This window comes from Puma concolor, chromosome C2 (genome assembly GCF_028749965.1).
Source record: "Puma concolor isolate L17-30 chromosome C2, mPumCon1.1.hap2, whole genome shotgun sequence".
NCBI classification, from domain to species: domain Eukaryota; kingdom Metazoa; phylum Chordata; class Mammalia; order Carnivora; family Felidae; genus Puma; species Puma concolor.
The window spans coordinates 65559055-65580411 of record NC_141675.1 but is presented as its reverse complement, the minus strand read 5'-3'; the positions used below and the strand labels follow the sequence as shown (position 1 = coordinate 65580411).

The 21357-nt window shown below is 40.5% G+C and overlaps 1 protein-coding gene across 2 annotated transcripts in view; it reads right to left on the bottom strand.

Annotated features, from left to right (window-relative positions):
- Positions 1-2369: 2369 nt before the first annotated feature.
- FNDC3B (fibronectin type III domain containing 3B) overlaps positions 2370-21357 on the bottom strand; it is a 364422-nt gene continuing 345434 nt past the window's right edge. For both annotated transcript variants that reach the window (XM_025913173.2, XM_086674725.1), the window contains exons 24-26: positions 20280-20446; positions 17026-17153; positions 2370-5946 (exon numbers count right to left, since the gene is read on the bottom strand). In XM_025913173.2, coding sequence (XP_025768958.1) covers positions 5635-5946; positions 17026-17153; positions 20280-20446 — 607 coding nt within the window. In that variant the 3' untranslated portion in view covers positions 2370-5634. The remainder of the gene's footprint in view (positions 5947-17025; positions 17154-20279; positions 20447-21357) is intronic.

Here is a 21357-nt window from a genome sequence, read left to right as displayed (position 1 = left end):
GGCAAATATGGGAGAGCATATCCTCTAATAGCTTCCGAGAATGGGAGCATGGGAGGCAAATTTGTGAGATCTCACATTTCTAAAAATGTCTTCATGATACTTCACACTTGGCCAAGAGTAAGCAGGTGGGAAATCTTCATCTTTCAAATCTTGACGTACTTGCGTCACTGATTTCTAGCTTCCAGTGTTGCTAGCAAGCAGTATAAAGCTATTGTGATTTCTAATCCTTCTATGTGACCACCTTCCTACATTTTTGGGAGCTTCTCTTGGTCCTAGTGTTTTGAAATTTCAGGACGGTGTGCCTTGGGGGAGGTTTATTTCCACTCATCGTGCTGAGCACCCTCCTGCCCTTTCCTTCTGGAAACATGGTGTTTCATGATTTCTTCTCCATTTTCTCTGTTCTTTCTCAAGTCCCTACTACTTGGATATTGAATGTTCTGGTCTGATCCTAATCTTTTATATTTTCATTTGTTTTATTTTGGGGTTATTCTCTTAATTGCAGCTTCTAACCCTTCTGAATTTTTCATTTCCGAGAGCATTTCCACGTTCGTTAAGCACCCTTTTCAATAGCATTCTGTCCTCAGTCTAAAGAGGATTTATTTCCTCTCATCTCTCGGGAGATAAACAATTGTTTCCTGAAGTTGCTTCTCCCTTAGTCTCTGATTCTTCCACGTTGTTGGCTTTGGCTTTTCATGTTAGCAGCTTTCATCAGATGTCAGGTCATTCTTCATTAAGCTGGAGGACTCAAAAGCTGACAGGGGATTGTTGAGTGTTTCACCTCGGGGCAGTGGTTCTCAATCCTGGCTGCACAGAGGAAACACCTGTGGGGCTTTAAAAGTCACCGATGCTGGGGCGCCTGGGTGGCTCAGTCGGTTAAGCATCCAACTTCAGCTCAGGTCATGATCTCACGGTCCGTGAGCTCAAGCCCCACGTCGGGCTCTGTGCTGTCAGTTCAGAGCCTGGAGCCTGCATCGGGTTCTGTGTCTCCTTCTCTGCCCCTCCCCCACTCTCTCAAAAAATGAATAAACATTAAAAAAACATTTAAAAAAATCACCAGCGCTCCGGAAATACACATTTTATTGGTTCAAAGTATGATGTGGGTGTAGAGGTTTTGAAAAGCACTGCAGGTGATATTACTGTGCAGCCCAGGCTGAGAAGAACCACCCAAGGATGCTCTGGCTGAACCATTTCATTGACCATCTTTAGATCTTTCTTTTTGGCCTATGAGGCTCTCTAGGTAACACGCTTAATAGTCTCCTGTATGCATATGTTCACTGAATCCCATTTCTGATATGGTACACACAACTTTACTCTCAGCTGTGGATTGCGTCTCCCAGGCTAGGGATTTCTATTTTACCTTTTGAGGAGAAACATACAGGCTTCTGCAGGGTTGCAGCTGTCCAACTGGAAACAACACAACACGGGAGGAATTTTATGGATCCAATGGCATTTGAAACAGCTTTCAACTAGTAGTATTTTAGGTTCCTTTCCCTGTTCATCATCACTTCAAAAGGACATGTTATGTCAGTTTTTGAGCCTTCAGCATATTCTGCATGTGAATTGAGGTGATGCTCAGTCCTCTCCTTGAGAAATTAGAATTCCAGAATTCTGGTGCTAGCAAGTGCTTTCCCATTCTTCCCAGTGTTGAGGGGAGTTGTGATTCAACAACAGTAACAATAACAACAACAAATCTTTACTAGATTTTCAGTGGAGTGTTAGGAGCATGCAAACTCTCACGTGTCCACTTTGTCACCTTTACTCACAGGAATGGCCATCACTCTTTATAATGCAGAGCTTATTTTCTTCTAGAAAGTTTTTCTGTACATTTTTTTTCCTCCAGAAATGAGAAAGATACTAGCAATTCCTAGCAAAACCATCTGAACATAAGGAAACCATGGCCATAGCAGGGGCACTGTGCTTTATTGCTGTTGTTGTTGTTGAATGAGACCCAGGGGAGGGAAGATGGAAGTCAAAACCCTGGGAGTTCGTCTTGGAGAGAGAGCATTCTGGGTCTCCGTGTGTATGGAGATAGACCTGGGCCCCTAAGGTTTGGCATTTGGATAACAGGTAAGGGACGCAGACTCTGACAAAGAATTAACTGGCAGCCCCCGGGGCCTGTATTGTCCATAATCACATTTTAGCTGTCCCATACAGGGAAATCTGAATCTTTAGCTTCTTTTGAGACATTAGCACATGTGATTATGGCCTGTGATCTTGCAGGACCTCGGGTGCAACTGCTCTTTTGGATGCCACCTGGGTGGCCTCGAAAGGCATTTGACTGTGCAACTTTGGGGATGTGGTTTAAGTTTTTAAAAAGTAACAACAACAACAAAAGCAATCCTATTCATGGCAGAAAAACCCTACTTACGTCAGAAAGAATTAAAACATTTATTGGGCATAAATATATTACATATACACTACAGATACAGTTAGGTATTACATATAGCATAGTATTTGCAAAATCTATACATTAAAATTGATATGGCAGTTTTAATACAATGTGTATGAAATAGTCTAAAATTTACAATACAGGAAAACATGATTATTTTTTTTTTTCTCCTAGAGTTGAAAACCTTGGAATGTATGTCCAACAGTGAGGTAAAACATTTTGTCTTTCAATTTAAAGAACTGTGCAAGGATAACATTCAAACACATTCAATTAGGGCACTTTTCAATTTTGACAGGAATACTGATTTACTGTAGCCAACAAAACACAGTTAGAAAATGCCAACAATCTCAAGTTGATAAGAACAAGGCAGATAATATGAAAAAAATCTTTTAAAAAAGTTTTCTCTTTAAACAGTTTCTTTGAGGACAAAGGGCAGTTTGCATTACATGACTGGAATTTCTTGTGCCAGGGAGGAATCTGACATACAGAGCATCGGGAATCGGCCACTCACTCATTCCTACGTATTGCAAAAGGGCAAGAGAAATAAGGTCGATATAACACTTTATTTTATCGTTCGTGTGTAACGGCAATACACATATAGTTATATACTGATGTCACAAATACGTATTTGTGATAGAAAACAGAGCCAGATGGAGTAATAATTTTTGGACTGACGGGTTTATAATGGACACCAAATCACGAAGAACAATAAAATAAAGTGCTGCCAGCTGGTATTTCACCCACTGCAGCTTTCTGGTGGCTCAACAGGATGACAATCTCAAAAAAGATAAAGTACTCGTAGCAGTCTTGGCCTTAAGTATTCTTTCATTTAAAACATTTCAACCAATTCAGAGAATTTCTTTATAGCAGCAGTTCTGAAGTGTTTCCAAAAAGGGACCTCCCCCCCACCCAGCAAACAGGGTTTTTGGACACACTTAACTCTTCATTTCATGCAGGTGTTTTGGGGGGAGAAGGTGTGTTTTAAGCAATGGTCTCCGGAAACGCAGATGCCACGGTAGAGTGGGTCATAATATATACTTAAGCAGAGGGCTGAGTTTTGGAAGGCCAGAACTTTGGCAAAAATATATTTACCTTGATGCCATCACTTTGCAAGGCTAATTAAACTAATTATTACAGTCAATAACAAAATACAAAACTCTCTAGTACTTACTACATCAATATAGGCACACAGAGTAATTCATTGATCTCAGCACTTTCTTTCAAGAGATGATTATGGTTTTTTGGGTACATGTAAACGTTTCAATCACTGATAATGGATTTTTTTTTTTTTTTTGGCATTTAATGCACTAGATGCTCTTCTCTTTAAAAACACAAGAAAATGTCAGAAGATTGATAATAATACTACAGATGTTGCCAAGGTACAGGACTGACCTAAAAATTACAAAAGTATAAAACACAAAATAACATGCTACAAGGGGAAATTAGTACATAAGTACATTTAAAAAATTTTACAATAAATAAAGATTGCACTGTAATTGGCATTTAAAGTACTGTATGCAGAATATAGTATAAATAAACCAAAAACAAAATAATGTTGGTTTCCCCATGACTTTGGTATGGGAATATTATAAGCTAGTACAGGATACTGCATCTTAAGACAACATAGACCAAGCACAAAATCGCTATGATCAAGAAAAACCAAGTAGCAAAAATATACAAAAACAGAAGCAGGGGGATACACTGTGTCTGTTGCACCCTTTTGGAATATATTTATTTGCACCTCCAACTCTTAAATGTCCCTGAGGTACGCGAACATTATGGACTTCATATAAATAATCCAATGACTTTGGGTTAAACTTGATTATCTCATGACTCAGAATAAACATGCAAGAGTAACACTTTGCACTCCAATAGCACCTGTTGATCAAGGATCTCAAAGCACTTACAAACATTAGAATCCCCATTTCATTTTATTTCATTTTATTTTTAATGCACGGGAAACTGAGGCACAGAGAGGTAAAGTGACGTGTTCAGGTCACGCAGCAAGTTAGTGACAGATCCAGGGAGAGAATCTAGGCTCCTTCACCCCCAAACACCCTGTGCTCACCACCAAATATCATTCCCTCTCCACACATGGCCAGGTCAAACCCACAAAAATAGGAACTACCAATTTAGATGACTCTCGTTTGGGTTTTACCAGTTTTCATCTGCTGTTAGATTAATATGCTGTGCGTTGAATCAAGGTATTGAAATTCGATCACTTCATTGATACCTCAAAGAACAGCCTAAAGGCAAATCTTTCCAAAACAACAAGCTGTAAGAAGACTGCTCACAATTAGTATGAATCATGGACAATGGGCAGAGGCACTAAACAGTCACCAGTTCTCGCCATATAACTCTGGTCAAACATAACAGAATATAATAACTCTAGTGATTAGATTAGAAGTAGTTCTACACAAAGACAAACAAACAAGTTAAAGCAGCTTTTAAAACAGCTGAACAAGGAAACAACTAACTATTGCACAATGCCCTCTTAAAATTACTGCTATGAATCGATGGGGTAAAAATCTACAATGCTCCATAATTTATAGGTGCATTTTGGTTACTTGATTTCTTAGACAGGCAGCTCATAGTGTTAAAATCAGAAGAAATACAGATCATTAAAACATTTTAGATTAAAGTACACATTTTGATTCAAATGAGCTAAACACAGTTAAACAACTGAGTGACAAAAGGGTTGTTTAGGGCAGCCTTATCTGAGCGAACACATCTTCTGTACGTTGTTGTTGCCGTTGTAGTTGTGTGCTAATACTCTGACAACACTGGAATCCTAGACCTGTAACTACACACACTGTGATTCATGTTCACAGATATCGATGATCAAGACAAAAGAAGTGACTGGTGAATATAAATTACTAAACTGTAACATGGAAGAAAAAAAAACAAACAACCAAAGGCTTGCAAAAGACATCAGTGAAAACAGAATAAAGGTAAATCTGAAGATGAAAGAAAACATATGAAAGCTAGCTTTTGGTATCCGGTTTGCTTTTCTTTAAAAAAAAAAAAAAAAAAAAAAAAATCCAGTTTAGTCTCTTCCTAGTTTTGCATTTCAAAAAGGTGCACCAAAACACTGATATTTTTTTTTTCCTAGCTAAATCTGTAAAACAAGAGAAGTATATAAATCAAAGAACAGAAGGGCTTAAAAAGGGGAGTATCTGGATAAATGTGTGTATTAAAATGTGTAGCATTAATTAAATTCATACCTCTAGTTTTGTTGGGTTTGTTTACTTCATTAAGAAGTACTGTAATATAAAGGCAAACAAAATGGACAAAGTTGCAAAGCCAACCACAATGAGGGCTGCAAACTGTTCGTCAGTAGGCATCATGCTCTTCATTCTGGGATCGTCTATGCTCCCCGTGTCCCCTGTGAGCATGACCTCGCTTCGCTGTAACACAAAAGCCGCAGAGGGGCTGAAAGCTCCGCTTAGCTCCTGAGAGGTGTCTACACAGCGACGGCACACGCACACGCGGAACCTGTAGTCTGTGTTGGTCTGGAGGCCTGAGATCTGGAATGTTGCTTCTTCTCCCTTGTATACCTTCCAGGGAAAACGAAAAAGTCCTGGTCAGTTAATCTGTAACACTGTGGTCTTCTAAAGGAATAATCCTATAACGCTGGGGGCCTTGTGGACCTGGCTTTACGCCATAAAAACAAAAATGATGTAGACGGGTTATTTCTCCCAATCTGTATTTCATCCAACAGCAACAAAGGAAGGTGTTCTAACCCACTCTGAATAAACAGAATACAAAATTCAGCGACTAGAATTGCAGCTGGCCTAAGTAATACATACGCATCTAAATTTTAATAAGCATTTAGGCTGTAAATTAGAAGATGACTTAATTCTTACAAAGAGCCCCAGATCTTGGTCCACAGAACAAATTAACATTTGCTGAAAGGAAACAATTAAAAAGTTGTAGAAACAATATAATGCAAAGTGCCAGTTGGATGATTTTTTGACAGCTGCATGCACCATATAACACTACCCCATCAAGATATCCTACTTCCACCTTCAAGAAGTACATCCTATTCTGGGGCCCCTGGGTGGCTCAGTCAGTTAAGCATCTGACTGTTGATCCCAGCTCAGGGCATGATCTCATGGTTCGTGAGTTCGAGCTCCAAATAGGACTCTGCACTGATGGGGTGGAGCCTGCATGGGATTGTTTCTCCTTCTCTTTCAAATAAATAAAAAGAAGTACACGCTATTCTGACTTGTTTCTGTAATTAGTTTGGCCTGCTCTAGAAGTTCATATAAATGGCAGCCCACTTCATGCCCGCTCTTGTGCCTACAAGCTTCATCCGGGTTACGGATTCAGTAGTGTTCCATCACCTGTCTAGACCTCAATGTATCCATTCTCTTTATGATGGACATTTGCATTTTTTTTTTTCCCAGTTTGGAGCTTTTATATAATAAGGCTGCTATGAGCATCTGTGTACAAATCTTTGAGGACTTAAGTTTTTATTTTTCTGGAGTAAATACTTAGGAGAAGTGCTGGGTCACAGGAACATCTACATTTCACTTCATGAGAAATAGTTTTCCCAAGTGATTACATCACTTTGTACCTTCTGCCAGCAAAGTAGGAGAGTTCTGGTTGTACCCCATCCTCATCAACATTTGTTATTATTGGTCATTTATATTTTAGCCATTCTGATGGGTGATAATGCTATCTCATTTGCATTTGTCTGATGCCTAACGATGTTTCTTATATTTTCATCTGCTTATTGGTCATTCATATACCTTCTTTTGTGAAGAGTATGTTCAAGTCTTTTTGCCTGTTTTTAATTTACTTACTTTTAGTTATTTGTAGGAGCTCTTCTTTTAAAAAAATTTTTTTAAATGTTTATTTATTTTTGAAAGAGAGACACGGAGTGTGAGCAGGGGAGGGGCAGAGAGAGAGAGAGGGAGATACAGAATCTGAAGCAGGTTCCAGGCTCTGAGCTGTTAGCACAGAGCCTGATGCGGGGTTCGAACCCATGAACCGTGAGGTCATGACCTGAGCTGAAGTCGAACGCTTAACTGACTGAGCCACCCAGGTGCCCCTGTAGGAGCTATTTTTATCATCTGGATATAAATCCTTGGCCAGATACATCTTACAAATATTTTCTCCTAGTTTTGTGGGAGGTATGTGCCTAATTGTTTTCTTGAAAAAAATTTTTTTCTACACACTCCAATTTATCCCAAATTAACATTTAAGTAATTCAGTGGTCCATCTGGTCATACAGACAGTAAACACAAGACAATCTGTTTTTTTCCATTAAGGACCTGGGAAATTTTCTTCCCCTTTGTTAACTCTAATACAATCACCACGAGGCTTACCATTACAGGGACCTGAAAACTACCAGTCTACTTAGAGAACTCTTGGAGGAAGGGAGATCTCACAAGGCTCTTTTATCAAAGTGATAGCCTCAAACTTAAAGAAAATGATGATCACATTAAAATTACATAAAAATTCATGGCTTACATTACAATCAATGAATTGAGATAGGAAAAAAAGTACCTGGAACTCAAGCAAATCAGTAAGAGATTTGGCTGATGAGTTGCTAAACAAGAAAGTAAAATTAACTGAATCTTTCCTGTATGAATGGCACTGAGGATTGATAAAGCACTTAAAATATGCCTGGTACATAGCACTGCACAGGAAAAGGAAGCTATTACACCATTTAGAACTTAAAAACAACTCCAAATATATTATTAAAACACAGCAATTAAAAGTGATAATCATAAGCATTTTCAACCTAGCTACAGGCTAACTTAGTAAAGCTGTCGTTTTTGCCCATCAATACAAATCCCCTAGAAAATAAAAAGTATTTCCAATGTTCTCAATGTTGTCTGAAACGCTTGTCAGCTACAGAGTTAGTGGGGATCTACAAATGTTGAGTGTTTTTAAAAATTTTTTTAAATGTTTATTTTTGAGAGAGAGAGAGAGAGAGAGAGAGAGAGAGAGAAAGAGAGAGACACTATGAGTGGGGAGGGGCAGAGAGAGAGGGGGCACAGAATCCGAAGCAGGCTCCAGGTTCTGAGCTGTCAGCACAGAGCCTGGTGTGGGGCTCGAACTCACACGCTGTGAGATCATGACCTGAGCTGAAGCTTGGAAGCTCAACCAACTGAGGCACCCAGGCGCCTCCAAATGTTGAGTGTTTTTAAAGCCTGGTGTATCAACTTCTACCAATTACCAAGAAATAGGACCTACCATCAGTGAACACAAGTATACTGGCCATGCATTTAGTGTTGGGCAAACAAAGACAGTAAAAGGATCTCACGGTTTAGAAAAGGGAACCAACTACCAATGTTCACTTGATATTTAGCCTTTACACAATTTTTTGGGGGGGGCATCTGGGTTGCTCAGTCAGTTGCTTAAGCGTCTGACTTTGGCTCAGGTCACGATCTCACAGTTTGTGAGTTTGAGCCCTGCATCAGGCTCTGTACCGACAGCTCAGAGCCTGGAGCCTGGTTCTGATTCTGTGTCTCCCTCTCTCTCTCTGCCCCTCACCAGCTTGTACTCTGTCTCTCTCTCTCAAAAATAAATAGACATTAAAAAAAAATTTTTTTTAAAAGATCATAACCTGAGCTGAAGTCAGACGCTTAACTGACTTAACTCAAGGCGCCCCAGATATTTAGCCTTTTTCTTAAGATTTTTCCTCCCTCCTTTTCAAACTTTACAATGTCTTATTGTACTTTTGTCTAATGACCAAGTGCCAGAAAACCAATTTTGTTTGTTTCTTACTACTATCCAGATTCATCATTGCTTTTGCTAGGCCTTTTGTAAGATCTTAAGCATGTTCTGGGGTGGCTGGATGGCTCCATTGGTTAAGCGTCTGACTTTGGCTCAGGTCAAGATCTCGCGGCTTGTGAGTTTGAGTCCCACGTCGGGCTCTGTGCTGACAGCTCAGAGCCTGGAGCCTGCTTCGGATTCTGTGTCTCCCTCTCTCTGCCCCTTCCCCAGCTCACCCTCTGTCTCTCTCTCTCAAAAATAAATTAACATTAAAAAAAACTAAAAAAAAAAAAAAAAAAAAAAGATTTTAAGCATGTTCCCCTTGGTGAGTTACTTACCTTATTTCTTTAAAGACTGTAGCAAGAGCATTAGCAACTGGAGTCATAGAACTGGGTTGGAGCAACCAAGTATGAAAGGGCTGTAAGAAGAGCGCCCCCGTCTGGTACTAAGAGACCACTGAGGGAGAGGTCTCTCACTGCTCCAGTGATGATTTAGTTAAATGACGGTTTAAGAGGAGCTTGTTGTCATGGTGACTGCCCCGACCCACACACTGCCAGCTCTTCAGGAGTTCCAACTACACCCTGATGGAACTGTCTATGAATTATTTCCCAACATGTGGGTGGTCTCAAGGAAACAAATGGTGTACATGTTTTTTCGTTAAAGAAATCTTTTAACTGTAATGTTCTTTACTTTCTTAATTGAGATTTAATCTCCTAAGTCTAAATGCTCAAGTTGGTATTTTCTGAGAAAAGCCTTTTCTTGGAAACTATGGAGACCATTCCTGGAGGGAATGATTTACAACCCACGGGACCAGTTTGATAAAGAAGGTCGTTCCACACTTGCCACACAGCTCTGGTTTCTTATCTGCGACGTCCCAGTAAACAAGCCATTCTGATTCTGTGGTGAGAAGTTAGCACTGGGATGTTTACTGAATTGGAGAGAAGCTGTCATACAGCTTAGCTGTAAGATTTCCTGCTAGATCTGTTTTATTGAAGAGGCCGCTCCTCCTGAAGTATTTGTTGGCACTTACCACACACAGGTCGAAAGACTGTAGCTGTTGGAGCTCTTCTCCTCCGTGCAACCTGGGGAACTGGGAGGCAAGTGGGCCTTCCCTTCTCAAGCACAGGGACTGGAACCAGGATCCCAGGTCTAAATGCTCGCTCCGTTACTTTCTAGGTTTGTGAACTTAGGCAACCGAACAGCTTTGAGCCTTAATTTCCTCACCTTTAACATGGGAATAGTAACAGTACCTAACCTAACTCTAAGGGGGGGCTGAGGGTTAAAGAGAAACTGTATGTGAAGAATGCTTTGTGAGAACACGCTGCGGAAGGTAAGCCAACTTTATCCAGTTTAATCCTCCTGCTTAGACATAAAGCGAGGATCTTCAGAAAGGCTGTTCATTTCTTAAGGATTCCTTGCAAAGATGAGATCCCACTCCTAAGTCAAATACCTCTGCTCACCACTGGAACCGCCCCAGCTCTGCCTGTGCCATTCCCTCTGGTAGAGATGCCACCACCTGCCCTCTGCTTTACTCCTCATCTAATGACTACAGTCTGCCATGAGGTCCAGCTCTCCTGGCCTGACTCGGTCTTCCCAGACGGCCCCACTCTCTGTCTGGTGTTTCCGTTAAACCCCTCCTAGATCACCCCATCCTGGTTCCTGCTGCCTCTGGAGGAAAACACTGCCTTTCCTTTATGCTGTATGGACAGCAATTCCCCCACTCAGTCTGTGCCAGGCAAAGGCTTGGGCAGCATTTCTGTGCTGTGGCCTCTTAATTTCTGCCTTCAAACAATGACCTCGTTGAAGGAAACCAGTTAATAACCTATCCCCACAGATGTTTTTGAGACTTTTGGAAACTGGATGTAAATGTTCACTTCTATTTATTTAAATGAATTCTATGGCTTCCAGAATTTGCACAGCTAGAGCTTTGGAAGAAAGCTGGCCCAAAAGTAGATTTCATTTCTTAGGAACCCAATTCATGGAATCCTGAACAGAGACTTCATATATTCATTTTGATGGCTCTTCTCAACTCTAACTTTCTGGAATGAAGATCTCTGAAAATGTTTTTAGAAAGCAAAGGAATGCTACTTTTCTCATACCATTTGGCAAAAAGCTTTAGTGAAGGAAAAATGAATGTCTAATCGAAGGGAACTTCCTTAATGACGAATCCAATTAAAACTTAGGCCTTAATTTGTAAATGTTTTTCTTTTAGCCATTCTTGGTGTTTTAATTGGAACAGCTCCCCCCTTTTCAAGCACTGCCAACTCAAAAATCTTTTAAAAAATATGGTAAACATATTGAGTGTGGGACTGTGTTCTATTATCCACAGCAACCAGCACCATGGATAGCCTCAACTAAGTTGATACTCAGTGAATGGTTCTCTAATTAGAACTTTCAAATACTCAAGAGCAGATAATCTTACACCACACTGTTTGAAAAGAGGGGAGAATTAGCAGAAACAAGGAAACATTAAGTATTAGACACACAAACCACATAGGCAACAGAAAAGAATTTTCAGTACAGGTGCAGCCATCATTGTAAAAAATGTTATCATTAACAGTAAGTTGTTTTTAGTGCATTAGTAGAAACTATAGTTTCTAATATATTTTAGAAATAGTCAACGATGCTTATTAGGCCTTTTGGATTCTTATTTTATATTTTATTTTTAAGTAGGCTCCGCACCCAACATGGGGTTTGAACTCACAGCCCTGAGATCAAGAGTTGCATACTCTAACCGACTGAGCCAGCCAGGTGCCCCGACTTTTGGATTCTTAGCTAAGGAAAAATTAAAACAATTCCAACACCCCATTTCCTGAGGACTCTGGTTCCTGAGGCTGGAGATAACTGATTTGTTTTTGTGTAAACAGTCACAGCCAGGGGATCACAAAACCACAAGTTCGTCCTATCCGTCACACAGCTGTGCCTCCGCTGAAGTGACTTTTCCTGGGACTGCACAGCTCTCTGCATCAGGATGGCAGGCCTCGTGTCCCTTTATTTTCATTCATTTTGACAGGGGCACCATTATGGGTTTTTCCTCCTGCCTGAACCCAATTTAAAAGGCATAGCTCCATTTAAGATGGTCTTTATTGAAGTAACCAATCATAATATCTCAATAAGTATAGAAGCAATATTATTTTTATCAAGACTATTTCTGTTCTTGGTTTGATGTACAATAGATCTTAAAGTAATTTTGACCTTTATTCCAAACAGGAGGACTGAAAGTAATATTCAGATAACTGAAATGAACAACCTATGCCCGTTAATTCAGAACAACATGCTCTGCAGTTGGATTCCTTGATCCCGGAGAGTCTCTGGGGCAGGATCCCTGGAGGTCTGCACCTGGGCCAATGCTTGGGTCTCTTTACTAATACTGCCCCTCTCAAGAACTGCAAAGGGGGGCAGAGCTGCACAGCAGTGTCACTTATGTAGAGCGTTCTCATTAGTGAAGGGCCTGAAGCTCACAGTGGCCCCCAGTCAGAGGTTTAGAGGCCTTACTTTTATAACAAAGTGGCCGAGGCTCAGTGAAGTGAATTAATTCTACTATCACACGACTGTGGGATACCCTCCAGCTCAAGAGGGAACCCACCGACCTGCAAGCCTCCTTTGTAGAGGGCGCAGTGCTGGGCAGGCATCATTGTCCCTGAGCTGAAGAGGACAGGTAAGAGTACTGTTGCTGAACTGCCTCTTGGGGGTCTGCTGTTCTCACCCCAATGGGCGTTTAAGCTCTGAGAGCACTGCCCACGCTCTTCTGTTGTATGTCGGCTCTCTCATGGTACAAAGTACCTAACAGGTTCTCAATAAACCAGGGTCCTAAACCTGGACTTCGCTGAACAGAATAAAAACTTGTCTCGTGAAGTTTTAAGTGGATGTGTGAGCATTTTTCTGATGGCCTTCATCAGATACTTAAAGGAACCTGTAAACCTAAAAAAGTTAATCCGTAAAATAAATGATGGCTTTTAAATGTCCCCATGTTGATCTATTATTTTGCTTTGGATTTGATCCTTTATTCAGGCAAAAATAAAGAGCTGTGTTAGGGAACTGAATTGAAAGCCATTAAAACATATGTAGGCTCTAAGACTTCCAAATGGTTGCCTTAAGAGCAGCTCTTTCCTCATAGTACCTGCTGTGATGCCATGAAGAACCAATGTTAAGTCCCAACACTACATTCTAAAACATGATATAAAATGAAAATTTATTCAGAGATGCCACCAAATTAAATGTAAAGGTCCACCAATTTTGAGATGCTTTAAAGGTTTACTTAATGCAACAAATCTGAGCACCAAGAATATTAATGATTTGTCACAAATTTTTCCCTAACATGTAACAATGTGTTACAGTTTGGTACTCTTTGCTCCTCTTCATGAAATATTTTTTTAGGGGCTCCTGGGTGGCTCAGTGGGTTAAGCATCCGACTCTTAATTTCGGCTCAGGTCATGATCTCATGGTTTGTGAGTTCAAGCCCCAAGTCTGGCTTTGCATCATGCTGACAGTACAGAGCCTGCTTGGGATTCTCTCTCTCTCCTTCTCTTTCTGCCCCATCCCTGTATGCTCTCTTTCTCAAAATAAACTTAAAAATTTTTCGTGTAAAAATTATATAAAATTTGGTAAAAATTTTTCATACTTCTGGGGTATGAATATGAATCATCTTGCTTTACATTCTTATACAGGTATCAAACTATGTTATATCTCGTGCAAAAAAAAAATATCAGTCACCTGCATATACATATAATTTTCATTCCTTTCCAGAATGCTTTATAATTAATACTGTCTGACAAGAAGTTTTAAGCTTCTTTGAAAAAACTTGTGCTTGGCATGTTTATTAATGGCAGGAAAGCCAAATCAATCTATGTATGCGTTCTAATATAGAGTAAAATTTTAGGTGAGGATTTACTCCTTTAAGAGACCATTTATAATTACAACCAACTGCTCACCTCCTATCTTGGTGGCTGAACAAAAGAAAGCTAATAAGCCCGAACCAAGGCAAAGTTAAAATCAATGTTTCAAGTGAAACATCAGAAAAAGCCTTGGTGTGTTTGCCATATTTGCCTGTATAAGATAAGCCTGGGAAGCAGAAAGACACTCTCCTGTTACAGCTGATTTTTTTCACCTAAGTTACAAACCTTCTAAATCCACCCCGTGCTGAAGCTTACTCTTACTACTACCCTGAGTATAAATAACACCGTTGCTTTGAAACTGCCTCTTTCACGCAGGCAAGAAACATTTACTGAGTGCCTAACTACGTGCCAGTACTGAGAAATAACAAGGAGTAACACAAGCCCATACATTCATAGGTCCTGTCTGGTTAGTGCTGGGATTGAGGAATCCAGAGTGCTCCCTAAGAGCACGGAGCTCTGCCGTGGTGTATGCTCGATGAGAATTACCTCCCCTTTTCTTTTGCTTTGCTTCTATGTATTCAAAGCCTGTTATCTCCGGAGCACAATTATTTTAACCATTACTCTGCACCCATAATATAAATAGGTTTCATTTCCTATTTCATGTCCAGAAAAACTGAATGAAGTACTCAAAACATCATGTTTAAGTTAATGCTTATTGAACAGGGAGAAGCAAAAAAAAAAAACAGAACCCAAAAAACCGCAGTACAAATTGTCCCTGACTCAACCGTGGCTTTTAATGCACCACGACCCACCTTAATCATTTCTTGGTAAATGTAGTAAACACATGGTTATGTGAAGAATGCTAATCCCTATCTACTGAGCCTGCCCTAAAGTACGATGTTTTCATATATTTTCAACAAGAACCTCGCTTATAACTACAATAAAAAATGTATTCTGAGTTCTACACATGTGACTGCATATCCTATTAGGATTTATAAATCCATGGGTCTAAATATATAACATTAAACAAATAGCAGATTTAAAAACAATGTTTTTTTAATTTTACATATATATGTAGGCTTCATGACCAGTGCAGAGCCCAATGAGCGTGTTGAGTGGAACACACAGCCGTGAGATCACGACCAGAGCAGAGATCAAGAGTTGGTCACTTAACTGAATGAGCCACCCCTGTTAAAGATTTTATTTTTAAATAATCTCTACACCCCACGTGGGGCTTGAACTCACGACCCTGAAATCGAATTGCATGCTCTTCCAACTGAGTCAGCCAGGAACCCCAAACAAATAGCAGATTAGAAACAGCCACATTGCTGATAAAATCTAAATTACTGCATTGATTTACCCATGTTTTAGCAATGCTTACGATGTATTGATCTTGATCAAATAATGCTGCCTTCTCAATGTAAAACAGCAATCCCTCTTTTAAGCAGCAGAACAATTTTTCTAAGAACAGGTGCAAAAGCATGGTACGGGGAATACAATGTTTTTAAAATAACAAGGACGAACATGCAGTGAAGGTACTGTTGGGGAACAAATCATTCTTAAGTGTTAAATGATACGCTGTGAAATTCGGTATCATTTCATCTTTCACTGCTATGGAACAGGACAGTGCTGCCAGAGTTAAGATGACTGCAGTTAAGAGGGAAAAGCCCTCTGCCCTCTATCTGAGCTGAGACCCTGCAACCAATCCTATCTATCTGGTGAGCTCAAACAAACACAGAAAATTATTTAGTCTGAAATGGGATATGCTGTAAAGAATGAGATTGGAAAGTGAAATGATACAACAGTGTTTTCCTCTCTGTTTTCTAGTGTTTTGCTCTTAAAGAGGAATAATGGAAACCTTAATTATATCATCCACTGAGGTTAATCCATACTTACTAGTAAATGTCATAGTTTTTTGCAAAATGGGGTTCATCCTTTTTTCTGATTCTTCATATTAACAAAGTACATGAAGTGCACCAAAATTTTCTCTGATCATCTTACACACTTGCAAGTATTCTTCATTATTGTATAAGGAATATTAGCCAGTAATTTAGCAAAAGCTCTGAATCAAATTACTTTCTACCTGCTTTGTGTATCTGGAGCCTCAAGAACTGAACAGAGGGGTCTTACAAATTAGGCCAATGTTTTAGAAGACAGGTGACATTTATCTTCAAGTTTCTAAGTTTGATATACACGCATGCCTGCATTAAAAGCTCTGGGAAGGAATGGGCTTCACCTCTCCTCAGAGTAATGGGATCATATCCTGATTTCACAAAAAGTTATTAAGTTCCTGGAAACATTACGGAAACCGATGGAGTATCTGAATCATCTATGGATGATCTGAATCATCAGTATCTGCTGGTGGTATCAGTACCAGTGACTGATCATGTACAGTTGTGAAAGAACAAAGGATCAAAAATCATTATGAAAAATAATAAAACCAAATTCTTTATCGGTTATATTCCAATTACATTCTCTCTTGCATGGGTTTATCAGGTGATCTGTATAAGCCTTGCTAACTCAAGTTATGGTTCATGGACCAGCATCACGTGGGAGCTGGAACCCTCCCCCCAGACTAGTGAATCAGAATTTGCATTTTAACAGATTCCTAGGTGATTGCACATTTAAGGGTGACAAACAGTGACCTCGAGTTGCTGAATCACAGGCCTCAAGAGCTGCTAAGTCATGTACTTTATCCTTCTAACTTCTATAAAAAAAGGCAGACAGGACACAGGCTTCAGCAGTTAGGTTGAAACTACTCTTCCTCTGTAGTAAAGCCATTGGCACTTGGGTTTTCATTGCATACCGATTTTGACATTTGTAAACATCACTGCCGATATCAAATACAAATACAGAATTTAATATTCTTTGTAAGGTCATGCTTGAGAACTGAAAATTTAATGCCTCCACAGACAAAATGGAAACTAGGGCTTATATAAATGGGTATACACTAGGCAGTTTCTATGATTGGCTGTAAGAAAACCCCGGCTCACCAGTCACTGAATCTTTCAAGGCTAGAGGTAGAGGCTTAGACTGAGAAGCTGCACACATGTCATGCACGCCGGTTCTTACCTGTTTGTACTCAGATTCTCTTCCAACCAATACCTGCAGAATGTAGTTGACAGGGTCACCTTTCATCGGTGGTACCGTCTCCCATAAAATTTCACATGAATTTCCTTCCAACTGTGTGACTCGAGGTGCTGAAATACAGATCCACAGATCCAAGCTCAAAATCCAAAATCATAGTAACAGTCAACATTTTGGTAATACTGGAGAGGGAGAGTGCTTAGTGTCCGCTCTGAGAGGGGGGTTTATTGGCCCAACCTCCTACAAGACCTGCGGGGAGCCCTTTATAAAGAAAAGATCCTCCATGACTAGCAAGCCATTGATGAAAACTCCTTTGCTTATTATCCTATTAAAAACTGCTCAGCCTCCATTTGCAACTATGTGGATGGGGCTGGAGGGTATTACGCAAAGTGAAATTAGTCAGACAAAGACAAAAATCATATGACTTCACTCGTATGAGGACTTTAAGAGACAAAACAGATGAACATAAGGAAGGGAAACAAAAATAATATAAAAACAGGGAGGGGGACAAAACAGAAGAGACTCATAAATATGGAGAACAAACAGAGGGTTACTGGAAGGGTTGTGGGAGGGGGGATGGGCTAAATGGGTAAGGGGCACTAAGGAATCTACTCCTGAAATCACTGTTGCACTATATGCTAATTTGGATGTAAATTTAAAAAAATAAAAAATAAAACATGTTAAAAAAAAAAAAAACGGCTTAGCCTGGATTGCATTTTTGTTCTTTTTCAAATAGCTATTGAACACGTTGTAGGATTAGGCCCTGAGCTGGGTACTTTGGAGAATTCAAAACATGGACTATAAACCTTGCTTTCTAGGGAATTAAGACCTAGTTGAGGGAAGGGAAGAGCAAGGTTTGAGACAAATACAAAGAGAAATAAAATGTGAGCAAGTTCCAGGGGGAAGGTTTGAGGAGGGGTGACATGTGAGCTTAAGTCCCAGAGAATGGTCAGCATTGTGAGAAAGCCTGTAAAAGTCAAGTTATCTCATATTTGTATATATTTTTTAGTACATTTTTCACCTCCTGGACTCCTAATTCTGGCTTAAAGGAAAATTACATTAGTTTGTAGTAAAGCATGTAAAATGTTACAGAATTTTAAAATATTTTCTCATAGCCTATGCTATCTCTCTACAGCTTAATTCAATATCTGATATTTTTCTACGTTATAACTAGAACACATAACTCCTCTCTGAACCCCCTTATTCTTTAATTTGTGATTACATGAAATTAATTCTTTAGAGGTAGCTGTTTCTATTTGCATCTGATAGTACTGTTTTGGAAAAATAAAGGCTTTCTCAAAAATGAGTTGCAATTAACTGGCTAAAACCCTAATTAATTTATGGAAAAAATAAGGCTCTCCAGCTTATTATATTATATCTATCTATCTATATCTATCTATCTAGATAGATATAGATATAGATAGATAGATAGATAGATAGATATATTATATTTGGAGGACCAAATAGTTCTCCAGCTAAGGTAACAATTTCCTGAACTGAAGAGGAAGAGGAAGAAGATCTGACCATGCGGCAGTGTGAGGAGCGTGTCCTTCTGTAGAAAATGTACCATGAAATTCAAGTGCTATCAATTTAGTATTCCATTGTCCACAAAATGAATCTCCACCAACAAACATGTTGAGAGACAAAATTAGTGGCAGAAAGACCCTTGACAGGGCACCTGGGTGGCTCAGTCGGTTAAGCGGCCGACTTCAGCTCAGGTCATGATCTCATGGTCAATGAGTTTGAGCCCCACATCGGGCTCTGTGCTGACAGCTCGGAGCCTGGAGCCTGTTTCGGATTCTGTGTCTCCCTTTCTCTCTGCTCCTCCCCCGCTCACACTCGGTTTCTCAAAAATGAATAAACCTTAAAAAAAAAGAAAATTAAAAAAAAAAAAAAAAAAAAAAAGACCCGGGCCATTTGCTAGTTGGTAAAGGTTGGTAAATGTTCCTCGTCACAACAAATCTATTAAACCCAGTGTGTTCAGGAATCTCTTCTGTTACAGCTGACAGGCAAAATGCTACCAAGGGGCTGGGGCATTTACTACTCACGTGACCCAGCAAGGCCTTGCATCCATTGATAGTAGTTTCTTAGTCACGTGAAAAACCCATTGCCAAAGAACTTCTGGACTGCTGAGGAGCAGGGAAGCCAGGGAGAAGGTAGCTACCATAAAGTACCCTCGAAAGAGCTACAGGAAACCTTCACAGAATCCAAGCCAGACCTTGACCCAGGCCCTGAGGTCTCTTATCCTCAGTATCCACACAGCTCCTCCATGTGGAAGCAGTGAATCCAACAGCCTTGCTCCCGGGGCCACACATATGAAGGACCTTTTTGCACAGGTCGTGCTCATCCCCCTAAACGATATAGCGACTCACTTTACCCGTGTAAAACCTGGTTCAGGTAAGCTGCCTGTCTGTCCGGCAGCCTCAGGTCATCCTGGGCAGCAGGGACCTCCACAAGAATCACCCTGTTGGCGAATGAAGGGCAAGGCTGAGGAGGCCGTGAGCGGCTGGGTGGGAGGGCTGAGCCAGACGTCGTCTGCCCTGTCGTCTTGTAAGTCAGCTGGGCACAAGGCAGAACTCTGTGGCTGGAAATGGGAGTCGAGTGCTCACTACACCCCATGGAGGGAGAGCCTGGGCAGAGTGGCTTTTGCTCACTCTCCGTGCCCATGAAGGGACAGAGTAAACTAGTCACTGGCAAACCTCAAGACAAATGCTCAAGTTGGTGAGAACACCCTTCCAAAGGACCTCTCCACAGTGGCGGGGGGGAGGGGGGGGGGGACAGGCTGATGAATTGCCTGGGTCAGTCTCTAGCCTCCAGGCACCACAGCCCTCTGAAGACGGAGGCCAACCTCTGCTCCTCCTGCCAGTCTCTGGGAAGGGAGACTGTCAAACCCTCTGTGGTAAATGGTCACAAGTGCTACCCACACCGGGGTCCACCCTCATTTCTAACCCCAAGTGTGCCACCGGGGTGTGTTCCTTTTCTCTGTCCCATCCTCTGCAGGGATGAGGCCACTACATTATTTGCAGTAAACATTTATACAGACCTGAGGAAAGGCCTTAGCGATTCCTCAGAGAACCCATTCCTCAGCCTTCTCTTTCAAACAGTTGTTTTGATTCTATGTTGTTGATACTGGAAATATTAAGAGAGTACATTTAAGGTCAGAACAGAGCCTCCTACTCTAGGTCCAACACTTCCTTACTCTCATAGAAGAGCCTGCCAGAAACTCGCGGCCTACAGACCTTTGATGGTGGGGGGGACGCTCTTGGTTGTGCTGAAAGTGTAGGTTTCTGAGAAGGGCCCTTCCCCAGCCTCGCTTGCCGCCTGGATTCTGAAGGAGTAGCACGTGAATTCCGTCAGTCTCTGGACCTTATAGGTGTGGCTGGGTCCTCTGTAGATGGAAACAAACCTAGAGGAAGGAGCAGAGACCATTAGCCATCTGAACTTTTATTAGTGACCAGAAATCGTCACTGTTAACTTACCTTCTACTCTACCCTATAGAGGCAATGAAGTTCATGTTGACTGGGCACCTGAGAAATGCGATGTCCTCTTTACCCAGATTTTCCAGATAAGTGAGTTTTGGTTAGAAAATTCCTTAAATTTTAACCTTTATCTTTGCAACAGCTTTCAAAGCCCCTTTCCCTAACTAGTAAGAAGACATTTACGATTACAGAGCTTTCAGAAAACAGTTTAAAAGGAGAAAACAAAAATACTTGGCTCAGAATCCTCTATCAGGTTAATCAAAATAACAGAGAAACAGCCCAGGTGAACTGGACAGTTTAAACTGGTAGCTTCTGGAGCCTTCTCCTATCTGAACGAGGAAAATTTTGTACGCTGCTAATCATTATTTCTACGAGACAAAAACATAGAAGGCATGAAGATAAAAAAATAAGGCCTTTGGGGTGCCTGGGTGGCTCAGTCGGTTAAATGTCCGACTTCAGTTCAGGTCATGATCTCATGGTTCATGTGTTTGAGCCCCGCATCAGGCTCTGTGCTGACAGCTCAGAGTATGGAACCTGCTTTGGATTCTGTGTCTCCTTCTCTCTCTCAAAAATAAATGTTAAAAAAAAAATAAATAAAAATAAAATAAAAAAAAAAGCCCTTACGTTTTCAAGTGTTTTTCTCCCAGGGTCTTGAAACATTTGTATTTTTACAATGAAATGGGATTACCTAGAACTACTACATACTATTGCCATTTGTCTTTTTATTAATTAAATGTAAAAATTTGGAAATAACTTCCCCCAAATGACCCAGAATTTCTGTAGATTACAGTTTTGAAGCCTGCTGTTCCAGGAACATTTTGGGAACCACTACATGAGT